The following is a 22,944-nucleotide window of genomic DNA, read 5'->3' as shown; positions in this document are numbered from 1 at the left end:
TGCCATCCTTTTTTGTAGTTGATTTGAATAATTTGGGTTTCTTATTTGGCCCGAAATCCCTTAATGTAAATTTAGAGGAAATCCAAAACTATGATTCAAATTTATCATGCTTGGACTGGCCCATCTGTTTGCAATTTAATTCTCTGCTAAGTTTCCCTCTATTTTCTTTATCTTATGCGATGTACAGAGAAAGATATCCGAAGGAAGATGTTGAAGGAACTTCGATGGAAAACTCTGTTGAAAGTATGCACTTATTGAGAAGAAAAATTTAATTTTGTGTGTTTCCACTAATGTCAGTAGTTTAACAAGGATTCCACTTTAAGATGGTCATATCCATGTTGGGGAGAGCTCTACCAATAACGAGTATTTATATTTAAAAGTACCTATTATTATGAGAATTTTCAAGCTTACATCGGCATTCATAGCCCCCCTTCTGGCTACGCCACCGAAGAACCGTTTCAAAACATTTTATCCTGTCACCAAAATACTCGAAAACCCTTTGCGGCTGTATGAAGGCAAGTACATACACAGGGGTGTTCCTTTGGTTTCATGATCCCCTCAAATCTCAACATTTTTATGATTCATCTTTGCCTTATTAATTTAAAAAATAAATCGGCAAAACAAGTTCTCCAAAGAAAAGTAAAGAGCCATATAAAACCAAAGACGAGTATAAGCAAGGTTATATAATAATCTAATATTAAAACGAATATGAGTTACAATCAATCAATAAATGAAAGTCTAAACGTCATAAATTAAAATATATAGTGACATCAAACATAAATACAGAATTTTCTGCTAAAAATAAATAAATGAATCTAAAACGAACAGAGATGAAAATGAATAATCCAGTCAAATTGAAAGTAAACAGAAATTACAGCAAATGGGAGTAGTGCTACCATCCCCTAGACCTTCTAAAGGTCATAGCATCATTTGCACTTTACTGAAAACCAATTATATTTAAATCTTTTGTCTTTCATAATTATAACTTTGAAAAATAAGGAATTGCTGAAAAAATAAGGAATTAATATCATTATTTACCAAACAATCAGTCTACTTTCATTAATTCTTTCCAATCATCCTGATTTTTATGGCGATTTTTCTTGATGTTCAATTAATAAAAGCGAAACTGCTCAAAAGGCAGTAAAAAAAAAAAAAGCTCAAATGACAATCAAGCTAATTATAGGGTTTGAGAGGGAGGGGTAGTAACAATACTCTAATAGATAAACCTTGATTGGACCTGTAATAATATTTCTTTGTTGTATAGTTGTTTATGTTATAACAAATAAAAAACATCTGACTCGAAATACAAATTATTTTCAAGATAAAGAATCTTTATTCCTGGAAAAATAAGAGAAAATATTTTGTAACAAGAGAGACATTATCATAGCAAAGTCACAAGTAAAGACACTTTGGAAAGCCAAGAGCCATTTTAAAACACAGTTGAAAGTGAAAGTTCATCTCAGTGCCCTTATCCGTTTCTGGGATATTGTAGATACGCCCTTTTGACAAACTGGATACACGTACTATTTCTTGATTTATTTCAACATTCCCTGGAACTTCCAATTCAATACCCTTAACTGTTCCTGAGATATTCCAGAAACGCCTTTCGACAACATGGATTTACGTAACGCCTTTTGATTTAGTTCAACATCCCTCTTAGTATTTTCTGAAAGCTTAATCTCGTGATTTATTTCAACATTTGCCTCAACATTCCCTGAAAATTCAAACTTAATACCTTTAGTCGTTCTGAGATATTGCAGATACGCCCTTATGAAGATCTGGAAGCACATAGTGCCTTTTGGTTTAGTTCAGACTCCCTCTCATTATTTTCTGATAGTTTCAATCCAATGCCTTAGCCGTTCCTGAGAGTGTAAACATACCTTTTCAGCGTCGTAGATGCACATAATGCCTTTTTATTTAGTTCAGCACTCCCCCCAATATTTCATGAAAGTTGAATCTCTTAAATTATATCAGTATTTCCTTCAATATATTCTGAAAATTCCAACTTATTACCTTCAACCGTTCCTGAGATACTGCAGATGCGCTCTTGTGAAAACCTGAATGCGGGTAATTTCTTTGTCTTTATTTTGTTGTCCCCCTCGTACCCATAGCATTTCCGTAAATTTTGCAGATAAACCTTTTTGGCATCCTGGTTGCACATAATGTCTTCTGACTAAGCTCAATATTTCCTGAAATCTTCAACCTAACACTCTTAGCCGTTCCTCAGACATTGCAGATAACCTCTTTGGACAACGTGGATATACGCAGTATTTTTTTTTATTATTTTGTTCAATATCCCAAACAACATTCCCTAAAATTTTCAACTTAATAACTTAGCCGTCCCTGAGATATTGAAGATACACCCTATTGACAACCTGGATGCACATAGAATCTGATTTAGGTCAATATCAGGTCAACCCCCTAACAATTCCTTAAGAATTTGAACTTAATATTTTTAACCATCCCTGAGATATAGCAAATACACCCTTTTGACAACCACGATGCACATAGAATTTTTCTGGTTTAATTTACCCCCCCCCCCCCCCCTAAATATTCCTTGAGAATTTAAACTTGATACTTTTAGCTGTTCCCGGGGCACACATGAACTACTACACCTAAATATAAGAATATTAATGCTACTACTACTGATACTATTAAACTAACTCAGAAAAGTTTAAGTGCATCCAGGTTGTTCAAATTGCATATATTAGATATATCATGAAAGATTAGGGTATTAGGTTAATGCTGTCATTGGAAGTTTATGGGGATAGTTAACTAAAATCAAAACGCACTATTTACTTGCTGGATGTCAGTAGGATGTATAAACAATATCTGAAGAAAGGCTGAGAGTATTAAGTTGAAAATTTCAGGGCTACTAATATTAGACTGCTACTACCCACTACCGCTGCAAATACTACATTCCCTCAAAGTTTCAAGTTATTACCCTTAGCTTTAGTAAGATATTGCAAATAAGCCCTTCTGACAACCTGGTTCCAAAGAGTGTTTTTTTTATTTAGTTCAACATCCCCCTGAGTATTCCCCGAAAGTTTCAACTTAATACCCTTAGCTTTTCTTGAGATATTGCACATATACCCTTTTGACAAACTCGCTGTATAGAGTGTCTTTTGAGTTAGCTCCACCTTCCCCTCAATATTCGCTGAAAGTTTCAGCTTATTACCTTTAGCCGTTCCTGGGATATTGCAGATATGCCTTTTTGACAGCCTGAATGAATATGGATAGAATGCAAGTGCCATATCCCAAATTTTGATTGAAAGTCTTAGGAGGTTATGGGAGGGGTAGCAAAAAGGGCAAGGGAGGGTATTGGTTTCCCTTCAAACACTTTTGTCTGTAAAAAAAAGGGCACTAGAGTTTCCAATTTCCAATCGAATGAGTGCCCTCCGAAGTTTCTTTCGCCACCCTTTCCAGGAGAAGTTTCCTAGGGGAAACTGCTTTTGGTATACTTTATGCCACCCCCCTTAAAAAATTCCTTTGCGACTTGCCTGTCTGGAGGTGATTGCAGACTCGCCAATAAGTTAAAATTGTTGATGTTTATGTTTTCCTCTCTAGGGCTTGACTCTTTATGGTAGGGCTTTTTCCATTCTTGAGAAGTTAAGAAGAACAACTTAACCTCAAATTAGCTCTTCTAATATCCAAAATAATTTGTATCAAATGATAAAAAACTATAGTAATGAACACCTAAAACGCAAAACCTCATAGCTCATCCGCATTTATCTTAAATCGCTGAACCTTTAGTAACCATCGAATATCTAACTAAAAGTGGCAGAAATGAAGATATGCACACAGGATGTGGCTGTTGTAAAGGAGGGAAACTATGAAGTTTCAATCCTTAATCGGTTTGAATATTACGACCAGCATTGTTGATGTAATTATTTCTACCAACATTGATTCAATAATTGACAACGCCGTTCTGGTCTTTGTGATAGTGGTGGCACACTGAAATCACATAATTATTATTGTGGTCCTATGTAATTAAAGAATTAAATGCATACTTTTTGCTGCTTTTGTAAATCTTAGTTCTAAATAAATACCTGCATATTACATTTCCACTGATCAAAATAAATGTCTGTCTATTTTTCCGATTTGATGCTTTACTTGCCTGGCTTTACTTGCCGTTGATTTTGAATTGAAGTTATCAAGTATTTTGCAATAGGTTGCATAGGTTGCATCAAGACGCTGGGTAATTTTAGACGGAGAAAAGTCAATACAGATAGTCCAAGTAATTGAAAAGCAAATGTTTAAATGGCTGGGGCACGGGTAAATGGCTGGAGTATGCATGACTCTCTTATTGGACACATACTTGTCAGGTTAGTTTTTGGAAAGGCATGCCTGCCTAGAGTCTTAGGCATGCTGATCAAGAATTCAAAAAGAGGCAAACAAGGTACACCCGCCTATGGTCTTAAGAAGGTTGACCAAGAATTTAAAATTTTGATTTTTCCAAACAATGATTACCTTCATTTACTTTTCTTTCTTCATGGGTAGTTTTCATCATATTATCATCGAATGCGTAAAAACTTAAGAAATTTTTTGGTACTTGTGTATTATCCAGAACACACTCAAGACGTGAAGTTAGGTTAATCATAATGAAATATACTAAAATATGGTGAAAATGTAAGACTTTAGTAACACAATTATAGAAATTATAAAAAAGAATTATGGAAAGCAGGCCGCCCAGAACGCATTATGTTAATTACCCAACCACCTCAATATATTAAATATTTTATTAAAATTGTACCTGCTTCATAGTTTTTGTCACTAAGACTAAGCTAATTATAACCGATTGCAGAAAATATGCCGGTTTTTCTAAGATCAAACAGAGCAAACTTTTTGAGTGTGTTCGGGATAATACACAACTACCAATTTTCCTTTAACTATAACAGGTGGATAAATTTCGAAAAACTTAATATACTCTAGGAAAAAGCCGTTTTAGATAACAAGAGTTTCTCGTGTCTGCAAAGACACGAGTAAACTTCCAGAAGCTGAAGATATCTTACAAGATGTCGTTTGAGATATCTTACAAGTATCATGGCATGAACTATTAATCTCCTAAAACGCAACGCGACCTGAACTTATTTTGCTTTTGATGTGCGTATATAGGTTGATCTAAAAGTTTAAAGAGGGTGATCACCCCAATGGTCATTAACTCAGGTGTATCGTGTTTCTTTGTCAAATGTTATCCAACTGCCAAACAGACAACAAGCCTCAATGTTCACTCCTGATCATTTACTTTCAAAGATATCTCTTTGAAGTAATGCGCAATAAATGGGGGATGGAAATGACATATATCTTGAAATATTGATTTTTATGGAACTTGTAGGCTAAGGTAGAACATTTTTCTTGAACCGCTGTTTTTACCTTTGTGATGAATACTAGTTTACAAAATCAAACGTTGGAATTGAGTTTGGAAATTTAAAAATTCGTATTATTTGTTTGCACAGATGGTAGATCACGTAAGAGAGACTGATAAAAGTGCTTTCTATTTTGTCTGGTTTCGCAAATAGACAAACATACACTTTCCATACTTTTCGCTAGGTCAAATTCTTTACTATAGAAGGCCGCATCCAGGATTTTTTCGGTGGAAAGTTTCTTGTTGGGGGGGGGGGGGTTAAAAAATTCAAAAAATGCTTCAAAATTTCTTATATACTTTTTGTTACTTTTCAAATGTCGGACACAAATTTCGAGGGGGGGGGGGGACCCCGTAACCCCTCTCCTGAATACGGCCTTGATTTTATCCTTGTTATATTTCTCAAGATCTGGGTTATAACTTAGATCCCGTTCCATATTTATTGTTTGGAGCCCCCTTGAACCTGAGACGTAGACTGAGATTAACTCGGCGTTAAATTGAGTTGAGTTAAAAGGGGATCCGAAAATAATTTCAAATAAAATATTTATTAAATTGGATACTTTAATTGATGCCAATAAGCCTTGGAGGAACGATTGAGTGTGTAATTACTGAAAAACTGCCCCGTATATATCCATCTACCCCATTCTCTTTAAGCTAAAGCCTCAATTTTTATATCAGCGATTCAATCTTGTTTGCTCTAACTTAAGGGCAATTGTGCACAGTTTTTGTCACAGTGCTTCTAGATGTATAGGGCTAATTTATTTGTATATTATTTAAACGATGAAATTTTCAGTCCAGACATCTAAAAAAGCAATCGGTGAATAGAGCATTTGTAATTGCCAAGATACTATATTTGCTGCAGCCTAACATGCTGTCGAAAAATCACTAAACGCACTTTAGTATTTTGAGCAAGGGTTTAAGGACGGCGGCAGGCTCACATAAAACACGATTTGCTGTTCGCTGTAAGATATAACGCTGCTTTTCACTTTGATTAAAAAATAGAAATGTTTTTTTTTAACATTGAAAAACATGTCAAATAAATACAATTTTAATCATTTGTGTAAAATCCCTATAAAGTTCTTTGGTTTGAGATAGTAATCAGCGGACTTTGATTGAATGTGAATTGAGATATCTAATAGTGAGATGAATTTGAAAAATCCAAATGTACAACATTTCATTTGGGCTCTTTGAGAGACCCTTATAGTAGCAAAGTTGTTGAAGAATATGAGTCTAATGCTCCTCTTCCCCATAGATTTTTGAACTGTATTTAAAAGAAAAGAAAAAAAAGAAGGGCAACTTACTTATGTGGACAAATTTATGAAAACTGTAAAAACAGAATTGAACGAATATCCAAAAAAGACGTCTTTCAAATGTAAGTTGATATCTTTCCGCTGAGCTTCTCTCATCCATACTTTTAGCTCATTGAACTATTTTACATTGAACAAGGCTTTCTAAATGTCATTTCAAGAAAATGTATTGCTTTCTCCCATTTATTATTCATGAGGTTTTTTACTCCGATATTACTTTTCGAAACAGATGAAATAGTCTTTTTGTATTTACACTGTCTTGTCGCTGCTACAGTCCATTTGAAAACTGTGTTGTTTCAGATAAATGGAAAATATACATCCATGCCAAAGATATACAGCTAGTACTTTTTTCAAGTTCAATATATATGAAATATTGCATTTCCAGTTTTTGTTGCTGCTTCTTAGAAGTTACAAAATATAAGCCGCTTTGGAGACGACCACTATAGATAAAGTGGTCTTTTTCCTGCTCTCGGTGTATGTTTGTGTTCACAATATATTCTTTGGGTTTGTTGGATTCCATGCTAGTTCTTTTAGCTTGTTTGTCTCCTTTGGACTTCCTTATACATTCTAAAAACTTCCTTTGGACAAGTCCAACAAACTTGACAGTTTGTTCTGAAATTTTAACTGAATTGAGTTCTATCTATGTATATTAGAAAGCCTGTTTCTCGTACAATAGTAATAAGGGGTATAGAGAAGATAAATTAGTTTAATAGCAATAAAGGCTACTGAGAAGATAAGTTTGGTTGCATCACCTGCTGTTCAAAATGTTGCAATTCTGTATATCTTACCGCAAATGTCTCACCTTTTTTATTTTGACTTTGTTGAATGTGGTGCGTGTGCATTAGAATGCATGGGCTTCTAAAAAGATTTTAGGAGTGATTTGAATTTAATATTAAACAGAGCAATTGTAGCGACACTGACGGGAGCTCCCAAACACCCTTTTGATACCTTTTTTCTCTGGGCACCCCAGATAAAATTTTAGGGAGAGACATTTTAACCAGAGCGGTCGAAAGATACAAAAGAAATGTGACTACAGAACAACTTTATGCGGGTAGCTCTTGGGGCAACGCCCCCAAATAGTCCATTAAGGAATAAATGCCTCATAGCTAAAGTTTAATAAGATAGCAAAAAGTAATACCAGCAGTAAGAATTAGAATTATGCCAAGATTTTGATGTACGTAAATGAAGCACCTAAAGCAGGTCCAGGGGTCTTGAAGGACGCTCTCAACTTTCAGTTATTATGAGGGGGACAGTAACACCATGTTGTATTTCATAAATTTGTGTCAAAAGTCAATTTTACCTCCTCCTTTAGTGTATTTTCTGGTCACTTAGGGGTTCCATTTCTTCTTTCATAGCCTCTTTTGTTCAAATTTTTCTTCTTATCAGACTTAATTTCTGATTGTCTTTGTATAAACATTGCTCTTTACCTTTTGCCGAAAAACCTAATCTTTTTTTTAGTAATTTAATCCTCTTAAAATAAGTAGTTATTAAAAACTGAGTTACTCAACTACTGTCAACTACTGAACGCACAATATCAAACAGTTGTGGGTAATAAATCATAAGTAGGGAGTGACTGAGCCCAAAAGTAACCAAAACTCTAGAAAGCACAACTTTGATAACAATAGATACAAAAGAATTGACTTTTTATGCTGATTCCAAATATTAAAATTTTTTAAGTTTAATGTTGCTTATCAAAAATACAAGCCTAAGATAAATTTGCCACATTTTCGAAAAAGGGGGAAAACAGAACCCCAAAAGTCAGACGGTTCTAACAAAAACTGCACCACCAGATTCAGTTTTAGAGAACTTTATTGTAGAGGTTTCAAGCCCCTATACATAAATATGGCTCCTATCCACGTGTTTATTTGTTTATTATTTGTCGTTTTTTTTTTCATGGTGACCATATCAAATCAATGGTCCTAAAAGATTGAGAGGGGGCTAATTTGAAAGCAAATAAAAGTTCTATTCCCTTTTTACGTGACCAAAAGGATTGGAGGGTAGCTAGCCCCGTTCCCACGCCGCTTTTTCCCTAAAGATGTTTGATCAAAATTTGAGAGACATTTGTTCAGTATAGTCGAAAGGTACAATAAAGAGTCGAAGAAACGCCTTCGGGCTGAAATAACCCCCCATACTCTTGGGAACCGGATGTAAATTACGTAGTTTGCCCATCGTTAAATATGGTATTTGTCATTGCGAAATATGAGGAAACTTTTTCGGGAGAATTTTATGAGGGGCGGGGGGATTTTCCACGGGAGGAATTTTTCGTGGGGCGGAAAACTTCTTCGGGGAAATTTCCACGGGAAAAATTTTTCAAGGGGAGAGGAAGATTTCTTGGCGTGACTTGAAAAACGATCAGAAACTAAAAAAAATAGTTATAAGTAAGGAAATTCCGTGTTGGAAGGGGCTGTCGCTTCGTCAGCCCTTGCTCTTTACGCTAAAGTTTGCCTTTTCGTCACAATTCTTTAAGAAAGATTGCCGTTGAATTTCAATGAGAAGTATTATTAAAGAACTTTAAGATTTTGATGTAAAGACCAAGGGTTGAGGAAGGAGCAGCCCCCCCTCATATATGAAATGATTTCTATTCATATTAAGTTTTAATTTTGCTCTCTACTTTCAGTTGACAGTTTAGTTTATTTTACTTTAGAAGCCAGTCTATCCTAAAACGTGCTAAACGAAAGGCTTTTTTTATTTAGAGGATTTCCCCCTCCAGAACAGATACTTTTTATAATCATTTTCGTTGTTTGTTTAACGGCACATTAATTCAGGTGTCTGAAAGAGGTAACATACTCATGGTCATGTAACATACGCTTTATGATGCATAATATAAGCCTTATAAGACTAATATTATTCTCTTGCTATGAAAGTTTTTTCCTATCGAAGACATAATATTTTTCTATTTTCAGCCGTATTTTGCCACAAGAAGACTCTACCCAGCCAGTTCACTTTCGCCACTGTCACTATTTAAATGTCAGCCAGTGTCACATAACTGAACATGAAGGCCGATTTGTTGTAAACATTTATAATCAGCTTTCAATGGAAGAATCTTTTTATATCCGTCTACCAATAAGGGGACAATCCTACGTAGTTCTAAATCAAGAAGGTAAGCTTTTAATGATTTTGGCAGGTTTATTCCTTCCTGGATGCAGTATGTAATTAGACTCCCAGAAGAGTGGGCAAATTTTCTTCTAAACATCGTCTCTCAATATAGGATAGAAATTTCCGGTGGAGCAGAGGATCAATTACGCCTGTTTTGTGTCATGGAGCAAAGAAAGAATAGATAGTTTAAAAATTAATGATTTCTTGGTACTTTTTAATGATCTGATGATGATTAAGTCTTTCTTTTCTGAAAGAGATTAATGGGCAAGGTAACTAACTTCTGCTTAATCATTACTGCTTCAAATGGCTTTAAAAAGTTGTGTTTCTTCTGCATCTTCTTCCTTGATGAGAGCAGATAGAAAAAGGGGTTTGTTCTGAAAGGAGACAGAGTTCTAATTAAAGCTTATTTTTGATGAGAATTTCAAATCTTGAAAACTCTTACACAAACATTGTAACATTCATAATCATTTAAATGCGGGGATTTTGTGCGGTCGATCCCCCTTGACAATAGAAATAATTATAATCCCTCGATCAGGTTTAAAAAGATTTGTGAGACCACTTGCCTCTTTTGTTTCTTTTTGTAGCACATAGCCCGATTATCCTTGTTCAAACGACTCAACAAGGATAGGCTGCATATGAAAGACTGGAACTAATCCATTGTTGTGAGATTATTTTAATCTTTAGTCTTCTATAATCTCCTTCCTCTGCCCCTTTCCTCTACCCCATTCCTCGGGAGGAAAACCTACCTTAAATTGTTCCAGTTTGGGGCCGGATGGATCTTCCAGGAGTTCTCCTAACTAGAACCCTAACTACATATAGTGTTGCAGGATGCACTCCCCTTGAGTAAATAACAGCATAGTTAGGAAAATCATTGTAATTAGATGGTTCTTCTAGTTTTTCTTGTATAGGTGGGCATTTTGGGCTACATAACTTCTGTCGGATTGCTTGTGCTGAACGTAAAATCTTGTTGATATGAGTTCATCCCTAAGTGTTGAAAACCATAGGGTGACTGGAAGTGAACTGGGTTTTCTTGGATTGTTGTCAATTTCTAAGGCAGATTGAGCACTTTTTGTAGACTTAAAAAGGAGCTATTGGTCTTTGGCCTGCACTGGTCGGACCCATGGCTTTTTTTGACGCCATCCGGTTTCAATGATTATGGAACAGAACAATTTTGAAAGACAACTGTTTTGTATTGACATTTTGACTGAAGATTTCAAGCGTTTTGAAATTGACATGCTATTTGTTTCGGAAAATCGCCTCCAAGGGTGAGAAAACATAAGTTTGGTTATATTGAGTTAATTTATTCAGGTTGAAAGGATGGGATAGGCCTATATAGGCAAAAAGTAGGATTCATGATGAACAAGTATGCATCCAAGTCTTATTTATGTTGGGACGGTGTTAATAATAGAATTCTAGGTGAGAACTTTACGAAGAAAAAGTGCAAGGTATGTGTCATGGTAGTATGACACCGACCGATGGAGGTACTAACGACTAAGATGAGTTTTACACACATTTACATGAGCAAACAGACAAGGTCCCAGGTGAAAATTTTGCTAGGGCCCTTTAATGCAAAGGTTTGTTCAAATAGTGGTTGATGGCATCCAAGCTTAGGTAATTTTTGGAAAATGACCCATAAGGTAACATGGTACTCATGTATCTAGTAGTAGTATATAAATGATGGTTGCAGCAGTAGCTGCCACTTGGTAAAGAGCGAACCACAGCCCATCGTAACCAAAAGTTACGTTTTGTTTTGTATTGACATATTGACTGAAGAATTCAAGTGTTTTGAAATTGACATGGTATTTGTTTCGGAAACCCACCTCCAAGGGTGAGAAAACATAAACCTGCAGACAACAAAACAAAAGAGAAAATAAAACATAAATATACCAGCTTGAAATCCAAAATAACAAAGCGAAATAAAGTGTATATCCACCAGGGCTTCCACTCTCGAAAATTAAAATTCGGGGAAGAGTCTTAAAAATTCAGGGACAAGTCTTAAAAATTCGGGGAGTTTTCGGGGATACGTCTTCAAGATTCGGGGATTTTTCGGGGAAAAAGCAAAATGGAATTTCGTTGCGAAAATTTGGGAGCCAAAATTGGCTTTAGCCTCGTTTTCAGGCTCAAGTAGGGCTCGTACCTGCGTAGTAAATCAAGCCTTTTACAAAATAGGTTTTAGAGCCAGAGACCGGGATTGGAACCCATAGCTGAAAAAACTTTTTGCTGATATTTCGGCAAAAACTTCAAAATTGTTAAAAAAAAAAAAAAAAAAAAAATAGTGAACAAATGTGAACTTTAAATACCAGTAGCAATTTTTTATTAATTAATTAATCTCAGAAATTCATTATGATATTTAAATAAAAAAACAAATATTGTTTGCGGTTTCTAGATAAGTAAATTAAATAGACAAATTCAACCTATAAGTACGGGGTAATATTAAAACTTTAAAAAAAAAACAAGAACTAAACTAAACAAGCAAATTTAAACTTAAATTAAAAAGGGAATTTTGACGACAATTGAGACATTATTGGTTTTTCATGCTGCTTCTAGGACTTAGGTGTTTGCCCCCCCCCCCCCAAAAAAAATGTCCTCCCCAGGAAAAACGGAAAATATCCCCCCCTCCTCACAAAAATATACCCCACAGGAAATGCTCCCTTGCTGAAAATACTCCCCACGGAAAGTACCCCTGTGGAAAATATCCCCCGCAAAAAATACCCTCGGAAAATACCCACCCCCGTGCGGAAAATAACCCTTCGGAACATACATTTTTTTCATTGTTTGTCTCTACTATGCTTTTCTTTCTTTTGGTTACCTCATAATTACTATACAGTCACCGATTAACCCTCAACCCTCCCACCAACCCTGTGCCCATCCATATTCCAAATATAATACTTATTGCAGTCTCATTTTTATATCAGCCCATCTAATGCCTGGACATGATAGCTGTAGGCTACAAATCATATAAAATTTATTAATTCTTTTACTTCGTACTAACATTATTTGGCATTATTAACCAACTGTTCGTGATAAATAAGTCCAAAAATATTTAAAACTTGACAAGAAAACAATATGAGCCCAATACCCAAATTTTTACTTTAAGCTGTATTGTAAATTTTCTTATGGATAATATTTTTGGGGTTACTTCCGTTTGAATCCTCTATTCCTCGACCATTTACACAGTCTCTAGCTAAATTTTGCCTCATTAGGAGGGGAGGGAGTTGTGCATTTTTTATGGTAAGAAGATCGTATCTAGGGATAGTTCTTAGGAAGAAATGAATTATACCACATTTTCTTTTACAAATTTTTTTTCTCAGAATTAGCCTTCATACAGGGTTATTAATTGTTAAAGCATTAGAAGTTGTAAAGGTAGGCCTTAGATATTTAAACAAATTTACTTGGCTATCCCAAATTTGAGCAGAATATATTTTGTGCAAAATTTCCTTTGCCTAACTAACAGGTTTGGAAGATTGTAAAAAGATCCTAAAACTGCAGTTTAAAATATTACGCCCACTGAAAATATTACACGGGTGAAGGGACCAGAATAATAATTTTGAGGGAGTACTGGGTGAATACGTTTCAGGATAAAGGGTGGTATGATAAATACAATTCTCAGATAAAAAGAAAAGAACTTAAGTTTTGCACACCGAATAAAACAAAAATTTAAATGGTAAGAATTCCTGTCAAAAAGATCAATTTCTTCAATATATTATGCGTTCAATTATTAAGTATTAAACATTAATACAGTATGTCCAAAACCGAAAATAGCAAAAGAAAACCAAATTTAAACTTATGATTCGGTTTTCAAAACAATTCTCTTTCTTTAGAAGTTCAATTTCAAAATCCAGAATCTAACTGAGCGTTCCGTTAAACTACTTCAAGTATAATTCTTGGCTAATTTTGTCAAGATACTTGACCACGAATGATGTAAATGTAAGAATCTTATAGAATTTGGAATACCGCATTCGAAATTATTAAATCTAAATAAAAGAAAGTGATACTTTTGTGAACATAGAACGAACCGTCTATAATTAAATTGTATCGGTCTGGTTCTTATGCAAAGTAACACAGGAGACGAAAATTAACGAACAAAAGAGTAGTGAAAAAGTATGATATGTAAAGTAATGTTTGCTAGGGATAGTCACTAGGGGTTAAACCGTGGTTGAGTGATTTTCGGGGAAATTTCGGGGATTCGTGGAAAAACAATTTTTTTCGGGGAGACGCATAGATTTTCGGGGAAATCCCCGAAAATTCGGGGATAGTGGAAGCCCTGATATCCACCCTCAATGATATAGTTGAAATCTGATAGCCGCTTTGTACCCTTAAGCAGTTCTCTTGTTGAGAGCCAAAGAGAAGTTTTAAATTGTTGTAATGTAACAAACCGGATTTTATTATAGCCTTTGTCTACGTAGGATAAACAGATGGATGCAATTTACAAAAATTAAGTTTAATTAAAAACGGGCAAAGATTAAGTTTTTCTGAGAGCAAAGTTGAAACTTAAACGAACAAAAATTATTACTTCACACCCTAAAAAACATAGGGAAATATCATCAGTAGAATCAAATAATCTACCAAGCATACAACTTGCACAAATCAGTATCAATAAATAAATGAAACCCAAATCAAACAGAAATTAAAATAATTAACATACTATCAAAAACGGCACTAGCCCTTTCAATTTTCAACCGAATGAGCCTTTTTTGAAGTTTCTACGATAACGCTTTCTATAAAAACCTTATATGCCCTCAGGGCATAACTTACAACCCTTGCCCTGAGGGCTGTGGGGGGAGTGTCATCCTCAAAGACATAATTTCCGGACCTTTCAACTAAGTTGAACAAAATGGCTATCTCAAAATGTTAATTGGATATGTTTGGTGAAATGGTGGGCGTGGGAGGGGAGTTAGTTTGCCTCCAATCACTTTCTACTATTAAAAAGGGCACTAGCCCTTTCACTTTCCAATCGAACGAGCCCTTTTGAAGTTTCTACGACAACACTTTCTATAAAAACCTTATATGCCCTCATGGCATAACTTACAACCCTTGCCCTGAGGGCAGCGAGGGAGTGCCATCCTCAGAGACATAATTTCCGGACCTTTCAACTACGTTGGACAAAAATATCAAAATTTTGATTGGATGTGTTTTTGGGAAATGATGGGAGTGTAGAGGGGTTACTTGCCCTTCAATCACTTTTGACTATTAAAAAGGGAAAGCACTTTCAATTTCTAATCGAATGGCATAACTTACAACCCTTGCTCTGAGAGCTGTGGGGGAAAGTCATCCTCAAATACATAATTTCCGGGCCTTTCAACTACGTCGAACAAAATGGCAAGCTCAAAATTTTGATTAGATTTGTTTGGCGAAATGGTGGGTGTGAGAGGGGTGTTAGTTTTCCTCCATTCACTTTCGACTATTAAAAAGGGCACAAGACCTTCCAATTTCCAACCGAAAGAGCCCTTTTCGAAGTTTCTACGACGTCTCCTTCGATATGAAGTGCCCTGGTCTAAACAAAAAAAAAACAAATAAATAATACATTGTGCCAACATCGTTCTTTACTTAGGCAGCGCTATTGCGCTGCCTATGATAGGGTGTGTAGCAATAACTTTTAGTCGTTTTAAGTTTCAACTTCACTCTTTAGTCCCCTCAGAAAAAACTTGTTGTTTTTTTAATTAATTTAATTGAAAGCTGGGATTTTTGAAGGGTAACTTACCTTCCGGGTAATTATGACGTTGAGAACTCCAGAATGAGAAATTGATAGCAACTATCGAAGAACAGTTTTGTATAGAAGTAAAGAGTGTAGAGTTTTTTATGTAACTAGTGAATAGATTCTAGGGAAATAGAATCATCCTTAGACAATTCCTTTAGAAAACATCTAACAAATCCTCCTTTGTCTTCCGAAGCGCTCACCTTTCAGAACTATACTTGACCACTGTCCTCGCTGTAGAATAGACTTCAGAGAAATAATTTTGTTAAGTAGGAAGAGTTTAATGTGTTTAGGAAATAAGGTTAGAAAAGTAGCTAGAAAAGCAAGCGAAAATGCTTGATGCTTGGTAGAAAAGACTGCATAATAGTAAAATGTTAAACGAGCACAAAATAAAATCGTAAAGTTTAGCTTAGTTTGCAGACGTATCTTCCTGTTCTTCCAAACTTTTTTCCTCGACGAAAAAATAAGCACCTGAGCCTTGGCCGTTCTACCTTTTACATGGTCACTCCATCTACTATCTTTGCTCATAACTTACTTACTAATATCTCAACTTACTAATATTACCCAGGTAAGTGAAACTATCCAATTTACTGATCTTCTTGATGCGTAACTTCTCTTCATCTGCATTGACTCCTATTCTAAGTGATTTAATCTTTGTAACATTAATTTTCAAATCTATTCTTACACTCTTAACTTTGAAAACTTCTAAAAATTCATCTTTTTTTCTAATATTTTTATCTAGGAAACCCTAATTATATGCATAATCTAACTCTAGGACAGTTCTACCTTCTTATTTGATTCTGTAGGCCTTCCCCGCAAAGGCCTATAGCCTTTCCCGTGTTCCCTTGGACAAAGTCCATCAAAATGATAATATAATTGCGGTTAGAACACTACACTGCTGAACTCCTGATTTAATACCAAATCAGCCAAGCTCATTTTCTACCTCAGCCATAGAATTGTTCTCGCACATAGCACTAATCATTTTAAGGTATTTATCTGGTATACCATACGTGGATTAGTCCTTCACTAAATCTCTTCCGTCAGCTGATCAAACGATTGTTCCGAATGTATAAAAGTGAGCATTAAAGGAGAGTCTGATGATCCACGTACGTCTCAACTTATTAATGTTTGAGCGAAAACTCCGTCGACGCATCCTCTCCTCTTTCTAAAACTAGGCCGTTTTTCTCGTAAAACGTTACCTACAGCGTCTCTAAGTTTAAAAAGTATCATCATGCTCGTTAATTTGCATCCTAAGGAAACAAAGTAAATTGATAAAGCTTATTATTTAAATTTTTGAAAAAGAGGAAGTAAAAAGTGAATTGAGGAAAACTTTAACTAAACTGCCTTATAAAAGGTTGTAGGAATTGCATGGTCTCAGAATCCTTCGTTCTTTGACCGCAAGATTATGAACTCCTTGGCCGGTTACGTTAGGGAGATAAAGTCCCCTCCCTTTGACAGTCCTTTTTAAACTGCTAGCTATTGCAGTATTTACCTTGGTCGACTTTTGCACGTTGAGTTTCAATATCTTTTTTAACTAAGAAATTAAACTATAAATTATGTTCTACTGAGCATGGTCACAAATTCAATGTCTATACCCTTCAAAGACAAACCGGTACGAGTATTAGTAATTCAGATGTCACTTCAAGCGTAATCCTTTCACAATTAAGTGGAGGAATTCTCGTGATATTTCTGGGAAATTTTCAAATTGTTTTGACGTTAAGAGCTAAACTTCACGGAGCCTGGAATCTTTCGTGACTTGAATCCCTGTTTTTGCTTCTACTTAACTAGTTTCTTTCGGGAGTCTTCGAATTTTCAAATGAACACTTTGCCGCTAGCACTTCTTGCCTCAAAACGTTGAGCAGCTTGTCCTAAATCTGCAAGTCATGATAATAGACACGCCATTTGGAGATTTAGAAAGAGTGTATTATTCTTGCTGAAGATTTTATGTCAGGAAAATGTATGAAATATATAGTCAAGTAAATCTTACTTGACCTTTTCTTCATATTTATCGTGTATGTTAAAAAAGTATATTAAAAGAAAAAAAAATAGAAGTATGTCTTCGATTATTTAATATCTTACTCAAAATGTACTGTATTTTTTTTTAGTAATTATGATACAAAATTAATCAAAATCCGAAAAATTCTTAATTAATCAAATATTAATCTGGATAAAAACTGTCTTGAATCTGCAAGTCAAGATAACAGACACGCCATTTGGAAATTTGGAAAGGCTGTATTATCCTTGTTGAACATTTGATGTCAGGAAATATGCAAATATATTGTCCAGTACATCTTAATTTAATTTTGGTGTCATCTACTATCAATATAGAAAAAAAAATGAAAATATTTTCATCATTATTTAAAATGTTACTGAACTTACTTTGATCCAATACTACCGATAATCGTAAAAGAAACATAAAAACAAGTTGCCATGCAAAGAATCGGTGACACCGTTCAAAAAAGGGTATAAAGTAAGCTTTGCTTTAAGATTGACTCTTTATTTTACACAGCCTTATTGTAAGGATTTCAGGTCGTTCTTGGAAATCAAGGTAGGTACATGACTCTTTTGACCCAATAAACTACTATTTCTGTTAAAATTGTTGTAGTTAGATGCTTACTTTGAAGATAGGGCTTAAATAGTTCTTGCTGAGGAAACCTATTCTCTGAATTAAAAAAAATATTTTCACGTTACCGTCTACCAAAGAAATCACATCAAAATTGTATCGTTAACCTTTTTTTTTTGTTTTTTTGGTTTTATTGTTTCCAAAAATAACCCCATAAGAAACATAAGGAAGTTTTAAAATCCCCTCTTTTCATCACTTTAATAAAGAATTCCATTTTACTAATGGACGAATATTGATGAGGCAACCCAAACTTGGGATTGGGAATTACCAGGTATTGGTGCCAGGTTATGGTAATTTTTTTATTTTTATCTTTTGAAATTCTGGTTTTTGGCCACTTTTTTAAATCTAAATACCCGAAATAAAAAAAGTATATACCATTATTCGGCCTGGCTGTTTAGAATTAGGTTATCTAATTATTATCTTTATTATTATTTTGTGTTTGGTTGCTATCGAATTATAACAATCAGACCAATTTGCCGTCAATGATCACTAGCTAAGAATCCTTTTCTAGCATATTTGTGACTATGTCTGAAAGACAGAACATAGCATAAGATCTATTTCTTTATTGAATTGTTGTTACTTCTCTTTGGGGATTAAATTGTAAAAACAAGTTTCTTTTTTCAAAGGAAAGTAAAGAGTGAAATTAAAGTTTGAAACTGACAGAAACTATCTTTTAAACATAATTTTATGTCTCAAACATAGTCTTATGTCTGCCCCCCCCAATCTCCCACTTCTTACGGTAAAGTTAAACTAGTGCTTGATTGAAAGCATTTTAGAATGCAAAAACCAGTTGGAGCTAGCAAAGGTTTTAATTACTGAATAGACAAACACTTCTGATCTCGAGACATTGTAAACAAAAAAAGAAGAACTTTCTATTACATTATAAAGTGTTTTCTTTCTTGAAGTGTTGGTAAACAAATTCAAACTTTGGCGTGTACAGTGAGCGTAAAAATTCAAATGAATTTACTGAAAAAAATGTGTATTGTCAGTTTAATATACATATGCTGATATTCATTCCTTAAAATCTTAATTAATTTTGATTTTTAAAGTTATAAAAGTGAAAACACTTAAAATAATTTTGTTGTCAGTGAAGTACAAATTATATTCTGGCGCTTAGAAATCATAGGGTTTAGAAGCCTACTCAGATTAGTTTCTGCTCGTTTTGAGTTTGACTTATTTTAATTTCTGCTTGTTTTGGGTTTCATTTATTTATTGATACTGATTTGTGGTAGTTGCATGTTTGGTAGATTATTTAATTATATTTTTGTTCATTTTTGGTTTAATGGAGTTCTTTTCTTTTTTTTGAAAAACCTAGTTTGTTGCAAAAAGTTTTTTGATTAATTTCTGTTCGTTTTATGTTGACCTAGTCTTTTTCAGGGAGAAAGAGTGAGCCTCTTATGAAGTTAAACAACCATCCCTTCCATAAAAACCTTAAATACCCCCTGGGCATAACTTACAACCCTTGCCCCTAATCTCTGTGGTTTGTTTTAACCCCAAAAGCCTTGTTATATGATCTCCGATCACTTCGACTCTTAAAAAGAGCACTAGAGCGTCTGATTGCCAATCCAATGAGCCCCCCTTTGAAGTTTATATGACCACACTTTCTATAAAAACCCTATATGTCCCCGGGGCAAAACTTACAACCCTTGCCCTCAGGGCTGGGGGAATTTGTTCTCCTCAAAGACATAATTTCCAGACCTTTCTGGTAGGTTTAACAAAATGGCTATATCAAAATTTTGATTTGAAGTGTTTGAGGAAATGATAGGCGTGGAGGGAGACATTTGCCATCTGAATACTTTCGACTAATAAAAAAGGCGCTAGTCCTCTTAATTTCCAATCAAATGAGTTCTTTTGAAGCTTCTACGACAAAAATTTCTATAAAAACGTTAAATGCCCCAAAGGCATAACTCGCGACCCTTGTCTAAAGGATTATGGGGGGATGGTTGTCATCCCCAAATACATAATTTCCAGACCTTTCAACTACGTTGAACAAAATATCTATCTGAAAATTTTGATTGGATGTGTTTGGGGAAATGGTGAACGTGAGAGAGTGGTTAGTTACCCTCCAATCACTTTCGACTATTAAAAAGGGCACCAGCCCTCTCAATTTTCAATTGAATAAGCCCCTTTTAATGTTTCTATGACAACGCTATCTATACAAACCTTATATGCCCCCCCAGGGCATAACTTACAACCTTTTCCCTGGGGGCTCTCGGGGGTTTGTCATCCTCGAATACATATTTTCCAGAACTTTCAACTACGTTGAACAAAATGGCTATCTCAAAACTTTGATTGAATGTGTTTGGGGAAATGGTGGGCGTGAGAGGGGGGTTATTTGCTCTCTATTTACTTTCGACTATTAAAAAGGGCACTAGCCCTTTCAATTTGCAACCAAATGAGCCCTTTTTGAAGTTTATATGACAAAACTTTCTATAAAAACAATATATGACCCCAGGGCATAACTGACAACCCTTGCCCTGAGGGTGGGGGGGGGGGGGTGGTTGTCATCCTTAAAGACCTTATTTGCAGAGCTTTCAACTACGTTGAAGAAAATGAATATCTCAAAATTTCGATTAGATGTGTTTGGGGAAATGGTGGGCGTGAGAAGGGGGTTAGTTGTTCTTCAATCCCCTTAGACTATCAAAAAGGGCTCTAGCCTTTTCAATTTCCAACTGAATGAGCCCTTTTTGAAGTTTCTACGATAACTCCTTCTATAAAGACTTCATATGCCCCCAGGGCATAACTTACAACCCTTGATCTAAGGGTTGTGGGGGGGGGGGTTAACCCTCAAATACCTAACTTCCAGAACTTTCAACTACGTTGAAAAAAATGACTATCTTAAAATTTTTATTCTATGTGTTTGGTGAAATGGTGGGCGTGAGAGGGGGGTAGTTGCCCTATAATTACTTTCGACTAATAAAAAGGGCACTAGCCATTTCAATTTCCAATCGAATAAGCCATTTTTGAAGTTTCTACGACAACGCTTTCTATAAAAAACCTGATATGCCCCCAGGGCATAACTTACAACCCTAACCCTGAGGGCTGTGGGGGGGGGGGGGGTGTCATCTTTAAAGACCTAATTTCTGAAACTTTCAACTACGTTGAACAAAATGGCTATCTCAAAATTTGATTGGATGTGTTTGGGGAAAAGGTGGACACGAGAGGGGGATTAGTTGCTCTCCAATCACTTTCGACTATTAAAAAGGACACTAGCCCTTTGAATTTCCATTGGAATGAGCCCTTTTTGAAGTTTCTACGACAAAGCTTTCAATAAAAACTTCATTTGCCCCCAGGGCATAACTTACAACCCTTGCCCAAAAGACTTTGGGGGGTCCTACTCAAAGATATATTTCCCAAAACATTCAACTACACTGAACAAAATGGCTTTCTCAAAATTTTGATTGGTTGTCTTTGGGGAAATGGTGGGCATGGAAGGGGTGTTAGTTGCCTTCCAATCACTTTCGACTATTAAAAAGCACTAGCCATTTCCAATCACTTTCGACTATAAAAATGGCACTAGCCATTTCAATTTCCAATCGAATCAGCCCATTTTGAAGTTTCTACGACAACGCTTTTTATGAAACCTTATATGTCCCCAGGGCATAACTTATAAGCCTTTGCCCTGAGGGCTGTGCGGGGGTTGTCCCACTCAAAGAACTAATGTCCAAAACTTTCAGCTACGTTGGACTAATTGGCTGAATGAAAATTTTGATTGAATGTGTTTGGGAGAAAGGTGGTCGTGAGAGGGGGGTTAATTTCTTTTCAATCACTTTCGACTATTAAAATGGGCACTAGCCCTTTGAATTTCCAATCGAATGAGCTCTTTTTGAAGTTTCTACGACAATGCTTTCTAAAAAAATCTTATGTGCCCCCAGGGCATAACTTACAACCCTTGCCCTGAGGGTTGTGGGGGAATATCTTCCACAAAAACATAATTTCTATCTGGAAATCAACTACACTGAACAAAATGGCTATCTCAAAATTTTGGTTGGATATGTTTGGGGAAATGGTGGGTGTAGAAGAGGTATTAGTTGCCTTCCAATCACTTTCGACTATTAAAAAGGGCACAAGCCACTCCAATTTCCAATCGAATGAGCCCTTTTTGAAGTTTCTACAACAACTCCTTCGATACGAAGTGCCCTGGTCTAAAGGAAAAAAAAAATAATACAGTGCCAACATCGTTCTTTACTGAAGCAGCGCTATTGCGCTGCCTATGATTACGATGTTTCTAGATAAATTTACTACCTTGAAATTTGACACGACGTCATGTTTTGCTAAGATGGTCCCCAGGGTGAATTAGGGCGTGGAGAGGTCCTAGTTATCCTCTAAATATTGTAAGAATAAATAAGAACGTACAAACTCTTTCATTCCACTATACATCTTTCATGTAATGGGCCAATACTTAAAGGAAGGAAGGTTTTGGACTGAATAATGCTGTTCCGGAAGCAGTTTTATATTGACATGCTGTAAGAAACAGTACTGTTTTTCAGTACCCTTTCCTAGGTGTTGACTTACGCCTCCAAATATGGAAAATGGTTGTTTCATATGTGTAAAAGTTATTAAATTAAGTTATTCAGCCAAATTTATTAATATTCTAAAATAATGTTTGGACTACAAAAACAGAGGCGTGAAAAGAATTTGTCCCTTGTCTTCCCTTTAGCTGGAGAAAAGGCAGGTACTCACGTATAAGCCAGAAAACACGCGAAAAGTTAGGTTTGGTTAATGCTAATGAAATAAAACAAAATATGATAAAAATATCATAGTTTAGAAACAAATCTGGGCTATTTATTTACACATTAGGGGGTGGGGGTAAAGCATAGCATGTATTAAATACATAACCTAACCTAACCTAGGTACCTTT

The 22,944-nt window shown here is 35.4% G+C and overlaps 1 protein-coding gene across 1 annotated transcript in view; it reads left to right on the top strand.

The window, feature by feature from the left end:
- Positions 1 to 9,546: 9,546 nt before the first annotated feature.
- LOC148938375 (uncharacterized) overlaps positions 9,547 to 22,944 on the top strand; it is a 155,818-nt gene continuing 142,420 nt past the window's right edge. The window contains exon 1 of the mRNA XM_089107839.1: positions 9,547 to 9,769. Within this exon, the coding sequence (XP_088963965.1) occupies positions 9,703 to 9,769 (67 nt within the window). The 5' untranslated portion in view covers positions 9,547 to 9,702. The remainder of the gene's footprint in view (positions 9,770 to 22,944) is intronic.

Source organism: Artemia sp. Qi Xiang Cuo, unplaced genomic scaffold (genome assembly GCF_049724085.1).
Source record: "Artemia sp. Qi Xiang Cuo unplaced genomic scaffold, ASM4972408v1 HiC_scaffold_2954, whole genome shotgun sequence".
NCBI lineage: Eukaryota > Metazoa > Arthropoda > Branchiopoda > Anostraca > Artemiidae > Artemia > Artemia sp. Qi Xiang Cuo.
The sequence above is the reverse complement of the archived record's forward strand: the minus strand, read 5'-3'. Positions and strand labels throughout refer to the sequence as shown.